This window comes from Synchiropus splendidus, chromosome 1, assembly GCF_027744825.2.
Source record: "Synchiropus splendidus isolate RoL2022-P1 chromosome 1, RoL_Sspl_1.0, whole genome shotgun sequence".
Lineage (NCBI taxonomy): Eukaryota > Metazoa > Chordata > Actinopteri > Syngnathiformes > Callionymidae > Synchiropus > Synchiropus splendidus.
In genome coordinates, this window is record NC_071334.1 from 24,763,644 (window position 1) to 24,776,271 (window position 12,628).

Sequence of the window (12,628 nt, forward strand, 5' to 3'; positions counted from 1 at the left end):
AACACATCGTTTCCTTCTGTCCCCCTGTGGTGTCTCTCAGACACGAGCGTGTAGATTTGACTTGAAAACCTGGCAGACATGAAGCTGCTGCTGCCATTTCCCAGCCAGAACACTTGCCCAGTCATGCTCCTTCAACCACTCCACTCCCCCCTCCCACCCTACCGATACTGTCATTTCTGAGGCAGCATTTGCTCAGTCACCTTCGTACCTTCCACCCTCTCCCGGACTGCTCTTTCTCCTACGATGCTTTCATTTTTCACTCGCCCACCCTTCTACAAATAAAGCTTTTTTTTTTTTTTTTTTTTTTTTTTTTTTACCATGACCTGTTGTACATTGTTGCAAAAATCAAATAGTGTTTCTTATCAGTGCAACCAAGTCATTACTGCATATAATACGGCCAAAGAAATGTTTTGGACTCATTTTAATTCAGATAGATGGAGTTTTGCCAACATATGAAAAGAACGCAGACATACTGAAAGGTAAAGAACAAACAATATATAAATAGGTAGCCATCAGTAAACTTTACAGTAAGTAAATAGTTTTGGGGAGTTTTCAGTCTAATTTTTAACAGCATTCATTCTTTGTGTGTTGATGTGTTTAGCTTTTAGCCTATGATTGGAATACTGTATAAAGAACAGTGATCCTCAATGCCCAACCAGTGTATATAAAGGTTTCAAATGAAGCATTATGTGATCCGTCATCTCTGCGGTGCAGAGGCAACGCTCCAACATTCTACCTTGAAGATGTGAGGTCAAGTTTGAGGAACATCTGATTTAAGAACAACTTGAACTTGACTGACTTGTTGACTCCAGTGAGGACAAGGCATCAATACGGTCTCACTTTGGCAGCTCCACTACACAACAAAACCCTTCACAATCTAATATCCTTTCACACACCCCTCATTTAAATGAGATATCACATCATTGTCAATACTAAAACAGCTTTCGATAGAGCAAGTATTAACCACTGCAGGTCCGGCTGCTGTGGAACGGTGATAACAGAGATCGTCCCCACAGTGATCATCATCAATTGTGCAGGTTACCAGTCACAGCATTGACATGGTTGAACTGCAAGCACAGTGACTATAACAGTGCACAGGTGCTGAATGGTGAAAATAACATTGTTGTCAGTAACACAATCCATACAGTATGTAAGAATGGGACGCAGCCTCAAGAACACAGAATTGCTCCTGGTGGGGCAATTTGCATTTTCCCGTCTGTTTACATCATGAACTACTTCACAACGCATCTCCCTGGCTCAACTGTCACAAACGTAGTCATTGAAAGTACAATAATAAAACGAACGCCTTAGCGCTCTCGCACATATCGAGCGATTGCTCTTCCACTCTCAGTCGCATGGTGGCGACCAGTGCCGCGCTCCCGTCTCTTCAATTCCAAACGTTTCCTCCTGAAGTGCCAGGAGTCCGTCCTCTTCATCCGCCGCACACCGGCAGCCGGGCTGTCCTCCACGGAGAGCTCCCTCCATGTCCTCCGCGTCTGTGTGCGAGGGTCTCCTTTCCTCCTTCTCCCCATGAACTTCTCATTCGCCGCCGTGAACTGCGGATCGGAACTTTCTCTCCTTTTTTTCCTCTCCTTGAACGCGGCTGCGAGGGAAAAAGTCTTGTGATTTTCGTTCCCGAATTGAAAAGTGGACGGCGCGTCTTCTGGATTCATCCTTTGAGATTGTGAGGAAACAAAACACTTGCGGCTCTAAGGAGAACCGACTCGTTCACAAAAGCTCGTCTGGACTGGTCGGCGTTCACTGACCTACAGCCGCGGACTCACGGTGCGTGTACAGCGGGCACTTGTTGTCCGGTGCGCACGGTTTGGGACGATGCCTGTGAACCTCCGGAGCGGACCGATGTGGCGCGCCGCATGGATATTATTCTCTGCAGTCCTGTGCCACTTCTCCCGGGCTCAAGGTAAGCGGGACACCGGTAGAGCCGAATGTGAACCAGACTGACATCACTCATCGCCTCTGCCGAGCAGCTGACTCCCGCTCAAACTGGAAATAACGGATAACTTTCTTGTCGAAAAACGCTTGTTTTTTCTGATGTCAGCAACGCGCTTAACCACTTTAGGGTAGTCGTTTAAGGTCCGAGTTAATAAAATGCTGAACAGAAAAAAATGAATTCATCAATCCTTCAGGAATAGATATTATGGCAGCACATTGAACCCTAATTGGATTTCAAGGAACTGTGATAAAATGGACTCATGAGACTATAGAATAGGGACTGGGGTATAGTCTGCTCTTCCCTCTGCATTCACCCCAATAGATCTGTTCAATATTCCTGTGTGTCTCGCCTTCTTATTTGGAGCGGCTAGAACTTACAAGAGGTTTTGAGTTTGATCACTTCTTGTGCCTTAACTGTCTCAGTAAATGCTTTTATCACGCACTGTGGAGACTGAGGGCACCTTCCAGCAAAAGGTTAGATTTTTCTTCATAACTCGACTGAAGTCTCATCGTGAAGGTGTGATCAAACAGTGGTGATAGAACAGAGACTTAAAACTGTGATTTAAATACCCCCAAGTGGTTGTCATTGTCCCCATGGAGACCTGTTGCCCCCCCTCTCTGTCCTCTGCTGACTTTGCTTCTGACAATTATCGGTGCGTGGCTGGATGATCTTCATCTTTCTTCAGGTACTGACGTGTTTGTGATGGATTAAAAAAATGTGATGAAGTGGCAGTCCTGAATCAGCGACTGGTTAACCTTTGATTCATCGACACCAGCTGATCCTTTTCACAGAGGCACACGGCTGAATTGGTTTTATTTCTTTTTGATAATTGGATTAATGAACAAGAACTTCACTATGTGTTTCAGTTCAGCCTTGCTTCATATCCTTGGTTGTTTACTGTCCCTGTGAAGATGTTTAATCTGCACACCTCTGGGCTACATTCTCATCTCAGTTCCATCACATTAGCAGCAAAGACGCCTTATTCAAAACCAGGAACTTTTTCACTCCAGTGCTATTGATGAGGAGGAATGAGCGGCTGCAGATGTGGACTGTGCTTCTGACTGATCCTTGACATAATCCTGTGGATGCCTGTTGCTTCTGAACCTCGACTTTTTGTTGGGTTTGATTCAGCAAGCATGTTTAACAGCGTTGGGAAGCTGTACATCGGATCCGATCTGTTTTCATTTTTCATCTCAAATCACATCTGTGAATAATCCATATGATCTGCCTTATAGATATTCCCACTCTCAGATGAAAGCATCTCTTAATTTGAAGGCAAAATCTAAATGATGAGTTTGTGTATGAGAAATATATGTTGTGTATAAGGCACTGTGAACAGGACTTGATGTGGAAAGGCGGTCATCACAAGGAAGTGTGTTTGACTTTGCTAAGAAAGCCTGCAGGGGCAAGTACAGCGAAGATATAATACAATGTTGAATATGATTCATCTACCCATTATTTGAGGTTAAACCAATGGAATGTTGAGTTCAAAGCCTAAATCCCTTTTAAGCTGGTAGTTCTATTCATCTGAACTTTGAATCTGACTCAGTCCTTTCACTGTCTTTGCTGTGTTCATGGTAAATGTCACTGCTTGACTGATGGTGAACTACTTCCTTAAATTTTGGCTTATGAACATGACATTTGATAACAAATCCAACTAAGAAGTGTTTCAGAGGAGATTTAGCCTTTTAGAGCAGCATATCCCACCGGAGGTTGCTACAGCAAGTCAGCCTCCTCCACCTTAATCTATCTTGATCATCCTCCCTGTCACCCCAGTCCTCTTCATGTCCCTCATTTACTATGTGAACCTTGGTCATTGTCTTTCCCTTGCCAGGTTCCCCCAGCTCCAGGATGAATATTGTGTGTGTGTGTATATATATAAATATATATATATATATATATATATATGTATATATATATATACCCCCCCGCCATTGCTGATTCCAGTATCCTCATCTGGGAATAAACAGCCTTCTCAGGTTCATCTCTAAACCCTTGGTGGCCCCCGCTCAGCTTAACAATGTGGAGTCGGTGGGAGGGGATAAACAAGGCAGATACTCATCATTCATGAGAAATAACCTAGTCCCTGACATTTCCAGGAGAGTGATAAATCGTGTGACCCAGGGATTAAGAATGGTTTTCTGTCCTGTTGTAACTGTGTCAGCCTATGTTTTCATATCTGATCGTGGAGGCAACCTACGTACAATCTACGTTCTCCAGCCCTCTCAACTCTTTTGCCAAATCTTTATTTACGGTGTCTGATTGGGTCCATGCTGACTGTAAATGTGCCTGCGTTGGTGGAAGTTTCAGATAAAGACTGACGCCAAGAAATGCCACCAGTGTCATAGAGATAGTTTCAATGTCACCTTCATTTTTTCACACATTTGATTTGGATTGGTTTTCTTTTCAAAACAGACTGTGACCTCATGAATGAGGAATCATGAATCTCAAACATGCTTTTTTATCCAAATATGTTTGCAGAAATCGAGAAGGTTAGTGGTTAATTTTGTACGTTCAGCAGTGGTTTGGGGTTGTGACTGCGAGCTATGTTCATTCTCCACCTGCCTTAGTCATGAACCTACTGTATGTCTTGATCCAGCCATACCTCATGTATAACATCCTCATCACACTGACAGTGCTGCCAGTCATTTCTCAATTATTACGGTTGTGATCATCACTGACTGTGATGCTCTTATGCCATTTTTAAGTAAATAAATAAATAAAATAAAAAGTCCAAGAACATAACTAAGGAGTGAACGACTTCCTGACATCTTATTTACATCATCCGACTACTGCATCTTGTTTTATATTTAACAATGTAAATACGATTAAAACATTGATTACGCGCCTTTGTTGACCTAACAGTTACAGCCGATATACAGATTTTGTATATCATTTTAAATTATTATATCACATACTCATTCATCAAATGTGTTTTTCAGTTATTTCATTTACAACTTGAAGTCACTTTTAAATTGTAACAAAGAAAATCATACTTTGCTCATGTTTTCTTTTTTTCCTTTTCAGAATGCACTCTTTTTTTATGAATATGTTTATAAATACCCTTTTATTTCATGTAATTTTCTCTTCAGTCACATTTGTGCCATGTTAAGTGCTGAAACGAAAAGGGGGCGTGCAAAAACAAACCTTATCCATACTGCAGGGGGTCTGCATTTGCTCAGCTGTTGAGTGTGGGGATCATCTTTCGGCACCTGAAGAGATGATTTAGAGCAGCTCACGCGCAGACCAGCTTGGATCTTCCCTAAATCCTATAAAAAATCATGGCGACTCGCCCTGCGCTGTTCTGTGTGTAACTGACATTTATGGTAGCTGGCTGCTTCATCTCAGTCGCTGTTGTTGTGTGTGGTCACGCTGAGACAATGTCCACCAGCTGCTTTTGTCATTTCAAACACGTCTATTTTAGACGGTTGGCGGCCGGGATTCTGCCGGAATGTTTGTCATGCATACCTCCGCATCACTCAGTAGATTAACTCGACTGGCCACAGCTTGACTTTTTGGTGCTTAAGAGAGAGTTTAGGACTTGGGTCTCTCAAGATATATATTTTTTCCTTTATTATTATATGTTAACCATCTTTAGCTATAGTGTGTTTTTATGTCGTTGAACCCATGTTCTACAGTTTGAGCTTCAGAAGCAGTGTGAGGAATTGTGAATGATCTTGGTTTTTAACAGTTAAACATTCTAACATATGACCACCACATTAAACCAAATCATGTATTACTTATTTTGACATCTTGGTAATGAAATTGTACTTGCCGAAAATGTGTTTGATTGTGTTGGACGCTGCCAGAGTACCTCACGAGAAAGCGTCCAGGAGGCATGCTGACTGATGCCAAGCTGCCTCAACTGGATTCTCTCTCCAGGGGATTGGAGCCGTTCCCAAGAATTGTATCCTATCTCTCTTTTTCATATTCAGCAGAGTTGGTGTTGTGACAAACCTGAATGGATGAATGACTGAATGTTCATTTCAATCCCCCCCCATTCCCTTAACCTGAATTACATTAGATATTTTTTTCACTCAGATTCTGTTTTATTATATTAATAGACATAATTCCATCGGTACAGTACTTGGAGAGATTGAAAAAGCAGCAGTGTGAAGAACACTTGTTCTACCACTTTTTCTATATTTTCATGAGCAGTGGTTGCATGTAGCTGTGTGTGCAATGCTTGTGTCTGTGTGATGTCCTTTATATTATGTTGTGTGTTGTCAGTCAGTTGCTCCCGGTCTTTGAAGTCTCTTCTCCATAGTAATATAGCAGTTTCTGTGTCAGATGGATTTTCTTGAAAACCTTCATGTTGTGCAGGTTTTTCATTCCGTCCGATCCACATTTTCACTCCCACTATTGCATTGTACATTTGTCTCAGTGTGGTTGTAACATATGGTTGGTAAAAGTTCCCTCTTCTTCTCTGCTCCTCCTCATCAGGAGTTAGTATTTGGAGATGATCTGCTAGCCGTCCATTTCTGCCTCTAAACACGACTAACAATGTTTGTCTCTCTACTAGCTCAGATAATTTCAGTACTCTTGGTTTAGCAAACATTTATATGTGTCATTTGTATGTGCTCTGTATTCTACCTTATGCTGCATGTTATTCTGAGAGCCTGTTTTTTCTGTAGAAGAGGCAGTGGCCTTGTGTTACTTTGAAAGTGTCCCTCATCTTGACTCCATAGAGCAAGTACAGTAGAGTGTTTGCAACATCCTTTCATTCAAATAGAATTTGCATTTGTATATTATACACAGTGGGCTGGATACTTTCATTATGCTGTTTGTGTATATCTATACTGAAACCCTGGAATCCTGCTTTTGATACCTGGGTGTTATACAGTGGTTTTCAAACTGAGGGGCGCGCCCCTAAGCGGACCCTGGCGGGAGGTGCGGTGCTATCATGAACACTTTTCATGAGTGAGATGGAGCGAATTTTATTACAGCGCATCTTAAAAACAGCACCATCAGAGGGCTGTTTAACTAAACTAAACAAAACAGGAACTAATTTTCATGTCTAGCATGGACAAGTTTGTAAGAAACGCAGTGCAGACAAGTAAGCCGACCCAAGCAAAGATGCGGAACTATGCGGGCTCCTATCTTGAATACGACTTTGCCTGTACAACAATGGGTAATGAGGGGAGACCACAGTGTGTACTGTACTGTGTTTCAGAATACTGGCCGCTGACAGCATGAAGCCAAGCAACTGTTGTGTGGGGGACTAAAAATAATTTCTTCTCCTAATGGGGGCGCTGGAAAAAAGTTTGTGAACCCGTGGTCTAATCTATTTCCGCTAATTCTCCATGTTCCGATTACAAAAGACAGGGACCGTTTTCGGGAGAGCCTATTTGTATCGATTCAGTTTTTCATTTTCTCCATTTCCTTTTCAGTGTTCTCCATGTGTGTCTAGATCCTGTCCACAGTTGATAAAATTAGCGTTGTCTGCAAACAGCAAGTTTCATTTGTTCTGACACCTCACATATACAGTACAGTAGTCTGTAGTATTATTTGGATAGCAGTACTGAGCTTTCATACACTCCGTACTCCATATTCTTGATTTAATATTATCTACCTAAACACACTGTTATCTCCTTCTGAAATAGCTTTTTTAAGTTGTAGAAATATTCATCACACACAGTACTTATATATATTATGATATTGTCCTCTAACTACCCTAGTTTTGCTGTGAAATACAGGCTATAGTTCTTTTTGAAATATTCATTTTCCCACTCTTTGTCCACTTGTCTTGTTCTTGAAACTTGCTATCACATCCAACTTTTATTACATTTTTTCAACTCATGTTTCAAATGAACATGTCATGACATTTTATTACCATCCACCCAATGGAGTTCAGTAGATGCACCAAGGGGTAATGCAGTACACACGTGGAGCCCCATACAGGAGCATCTCCCTCAGTTCATGAAAGGAACCGTCTTAAGAGGGTCAGAATAGTTTCCTAAAGTATTCTCAACTTGACAAACTCTTGTTCCTGTGGTGTGACACACAAAATCCTCTGGATCATTAAACCTTCCCCCAAACATAAGAAAACATAAGAGAACAAGATAAAAAAGGTGCCTGAGATTACAATGAAAGTCTTCCCTGTGGAGGCTGGAGTTGTCGACAAGTCTCCTGACAACAGATGTTCTGATTTGTCACTCATCCTAATTGACAGACGAGGGATCTTCCTCTAGCTGTGGAGTTTTCTGAGAAAATAAATGGAGCACTTTGACATTCTTGTTCTCTTCACCCTGGATTAAGATAAAGCAAGAGAAAAAGCAAAAATTCTGAAAGAAGATTTCTCTGTGGGACCTGCAGAGTTTCAGAGAGAGACCACATACTAATCCAAACATCCAAACCTCTGGCACATACTGATGTAGAATTGCTGCCAACCCTCTTTTAATCTGGAAACTTCTGCAAAGTGTGGGCCTTGGGACCATCATCAATGTTCATCTAAAAGTAAAACTTAAAAACAGAAATCAGAGTATACTTCAAAGGGATGCAATATGATGCATTAAGAGATGCGTCATATTTTTAATTGTAACATTTAAGTCAATTATCGCATAAATAGACAAAAAGGCAGCCACAAAAGAAAATGAACGTTTTTTAATATTGAGCAATTGAAGAACACTGCACTACTGCAAGGGACCACATTCACTGTAGAAGCAGACAAATGACCTTTTGTGCACAATAAAATGTGTTATATAATATGTAATTTCATTTAATTTTTTTAAACAATGTAATTCAAAAGTACATAATGATTGATGATTTTTGCTGTATGTGCTGCATAATCTGTGAAATATTGAATAAAGGAGGCATGTTTCCTTTTGCGGAACGTTGTGCATTGAAAAACAGGTCTGTGTTCAGGTGCGCACTGCTGGACGTTTTATGTAAATGCACCTTCCAAAGGTGGAACACGCTGATCATATTTATATTTTCTAAAAGGACTCTGTTTTGAGTCGTCCTGTTGATTCACTCCCTTTTTAACGCTTTGAATCTGCAGTTGCTTGTCCTTGTTTGCTCTGAGTCTTTGTCGCTGTCAGTATCCAGGTTCCAATCTCTATCTGCTGCCAAATTCTGACACCTTTTTCTGCATGAAATCACGCTGCCTAACACCTTCAAAGTATCTGATTATGCTAAATAATCCTCTCATTTTAGAATGCAGAAAAGGTAGCTGCAATCCAAGAGCTTTCCGCCGCATAAATATGGGACTTGGGATTAACGTATACCTTACGAAACCAGGTGTTTTTTTAATGTCCCAGCGAAACAACGTTTGTGCCTCTTTCATGCAAACACTCCGTTGTATACGATGGTTGAATGGTACGAGAAGTTAATGTGGTTGGTGTTGGTCGGGTGAACTGGTTTGAAGAGGGAAGCTAATACCCGACTTACGACCGGGATCGGTTCCGACCAACCGGTCATGAGTCAGATAGGACGTAAGTCGAATGCCATTCAAAATAGCCGACACGAGGCTAGGCACTACTGTAGTGGTAGATCACTGTGTGAGAGTGAGATGCTGGGATACTGTGCTGCTGTAACTGTTGTACGCGTTGGCGGGCTGCTACGTGCTGTGCTGCCAGACATAAAAAAAAAAAAAAAAAAAACATCTGCTGGCCGTGGTCGTAAGTACAGGTGGACGTAAGTTGAGCAGGTCGTAAGTCGGATGTTACTTGTACTGTATGGAGGAACCAAAATTTTTGGTTTCCTTGAAGGGGAAAAAAAGGAAACAGGAAACAGATATTTACATTTTGGATGTGAGTGACAGGAGGCCGTGTCTTTGTGATTAGTCAGGACAGTCGCCGTGTACTGCGAACAATGAAACGGTTCCTCGCTACCTGTCGTCTTTGCATGTTCTTCCTTTGCTGAGAGAGGAACCAGGCGAGCTGCAGACCTCACGGTGCCGTCCCTTATCACGGAGCCAACATTTCTTAATCGTGGGCTTTCTCTCAGCAGCATGTAAACCAGCAGGACATGGCACAATCAGACTCAGCGGCGTAATCAAGCTATTGGGCTACTCTCTGCATGTAACCGTAGTCATGAGTGAGACTGACGTCTGCGAGTGCTACGTGATGGAGGAGGGCCTCCCAGCAGGAGGTGCTGCCTGCTGAAGACGGCAGCAATACGCTTTCCTCGGAAACTACGGGGACAAAAATGTAGAAACTAGTTACTGGAAAGTCGCCGAAACTAGCGATAAAGACACCTAGTGTGGATGTGGCGTGTTCACTATGTCATGTGACTTTTTCCGTACATTAAGTATGTCGCCAAAAAGAACTCAGATGACATAGTTTGCTGAAGGGAAACCCAGCTTGATTCATATGCGTCATCCCTTCCTAGGTTTCTGAGCATCTGGGATTGGCTCATGTTGCCTTGGGTTTCAGTCAGAAGCCTGGACCCCGTGGACTGTCAACTGAAACCACAACTTTCAACCATTGTGGGCAAAGTTTGAGCGTGACTTCTTTGATCAAGAAAACAAAATGTCACACAGGGTGGTCATGATCAATGAAACTATATAATGTATGGTGCAACAGATTTAAACAATACTAGCGACACAGGTAAGTGCACCAGTATTTTACTTTTTATAGTCCTCATCCTCAGAGCCTCATTCCTTTTGCTGTCAGCTATTTGTTTTGGGTAAACACAAATGTTTTTTGTTAAAACACGGCGTTATCATGCATTTCGCTCTAAATCATAGATGGCACTCTGCCCTTCCACTAGCTTAAGCTTCCTGAGATGACTTGGCAGCATGTTCCTTGTCTGCCTGAGTTGACATTCGAGGAGTGCGGCTCAGATTTATAGAAAATGTTGTCGAATATATTGTAAAAGCTCAGGTTGTGTTTGGCGCACCTCCTCAAAGAGCTGCAAGTCTGTGCTCTTTGATATGAGAGAAAGGAGAATACTGATGTGTTATTGTACTCGGCTTTTCAGCAAGAACACTATAATGTTTGTCTTTTGAAGCTGCTGCTCCTTTCATTCTGCAGTGCTCGGGTCTGAACAAGTGCTGAAAATGAAATGAAGGATTTACAGTACGGCAGTATGTCATAGGCGCGCACCCCAGCGGTGAAATCTCGTGTTTTCAATAAGCCCGCTTTCCTTCTGGAACCTTTGGAATCGGCTGCACAGAGTCCTGGAAATGATGTCCTGCAGAGGTTGTCCTTCACAGTTGCCAGTCAAATGACCTCGTAAATATGATAAGCAACCCACGGATGTGATTAGGCCCTTGGCCTTATCTCGCTGAGACGGTCATTATACATGCGACGCTTGTTTACCATTGCCATCAATTCTATAGCCAGATAGAAATATATGTGGCCCTCAGAGTGACCCCAGCCTCAGGAGGTCTCTCATCTCCATGTGCACAAACATCTCCTAACTGTGTAATTGCCATTCTTGGTGGTTGACGTTGGTTGCATTTTCTGGAAGAAAATAAATCTATAAGCTATGAATCTATATGCTTGTGGAGTGGGTTGAAATTTCACGCGCCTTGGACCCAAAACAGACTGACGAAGGCGTGTTTACATGGAAAAATGTTGAAAAAAGTGTGACTTATTTGATCAGTAGTTTTTGAAGAGACATGTAGATTTTTAGCTAAAACAAACTCTTCACCAGACCAGACTGAAATGCTCGTATTGCTCTTTGTCTTGACTGTTCTATCAAAAAAAAAAAAAAAAAAGTTTTATGTTGTAAATGAAATCGACATCTTTCTAGAGTTTCACCGCCTCATGACATCAAAATGGCGCTCATCACCATCTTCCCTGTACTTGCGAATTCAATCAACATGGACTCATTCATTCAGTGCTTCTACAAGTCGGAACCTATTTTTCCTGGGTTTTGTGAGGCCACTGAGCTCTGGCGCTAGCTGGGGACTTTGTGACATTATCCCTTTGTCCCTTTAAAACCCTGGTGGGAACTTAGTTCTGCCTGGGTAAGGCACGGCATGGTTGAGCTTGTTGCGGGGGTTTTAAGAGGCTTGCGAGACCCTGAACTCCTCATCATTCAATATTTCAACATTCTGAAGGGACAGACTGAGACAGTGTGATAAATATTTTACCGTTTAATTATATCATATTTCTTCCTGTATTTATTTTGAGATCTGTCTGTGGATGTGCCTCCTGCTCACCCTGCCCTTTGTAGGACATTCCCTCCCAGTCGAATTAATCAGCCGTAACCATATGCTACTGTGTGCAATTACTCTGCAGTTTTGACCAAGAGAAACAGCTGTTGCCATTTTAGAAGGCTGGAATTCGATTGTAATTGCTCACATTTTGATTTGTGGGGTGCTTAGGCTTGGCGAGGGAGCACTTTCTCAGGTCTTAAAATAATGATAATAATGACAAATGAGGGGTATTGCAACAGGAGGATGGTGGTCCTGAGTAGCAGTTTCAATATCCAGAACTGCATGTGGGGTTTACTTCCATGGATGTCTGCATGGTGCATTGAAAAATACCATTCGCACCGTTTCGCAATTGCAAAAAGGGTCACGCTCACCCTAACCCCATCATGACAGCAAGCCTTCACTAGTGTGGTCAGTATACTTTTATCCGTCCCAGTCTTCAGAGAATCTAATGAACATTGGATCTAAAAGTCACAGTTTTTTTTGCAAACACTGATGCTGCCCGACTCCAATAAAAAGCCTTTCTTTAATTTGTTGATCACGCTGGGTTCAGTAATGACAGTTGACAG

General features: G+C 42.1%; 1 protein-coding gene across 6 annotated transcripts in view; it reads left to right on the forward strand.

Moving 5' to 3' along the window:
* Window positions 1–1,386: 1,386 nt before the first annotated feature.
* Window positions 1,387–12,628, forward strand: part of sdk2b (sidekick cell adhesion molecule 2b) — a 235,910-nt gene continuing 224,668 nt past the window's right edge. For all 6 annotated transcript variants that reach the window (XM_053854712.1, XM_053854715.1, XM_053854713.1 and 3 more), the window contains exon 1: window positions 1,387–1,921. In XM_053854712.1, coding sequence (XP_053710687.1) covers window positions 1,834–1,921 — 88 coding nt within the window. In that variant the 5' untranslated portion in view covers window positions 1,387–1,833. The remainder of the gene's footprint in view (window positions 1,922–12,628) is intronic.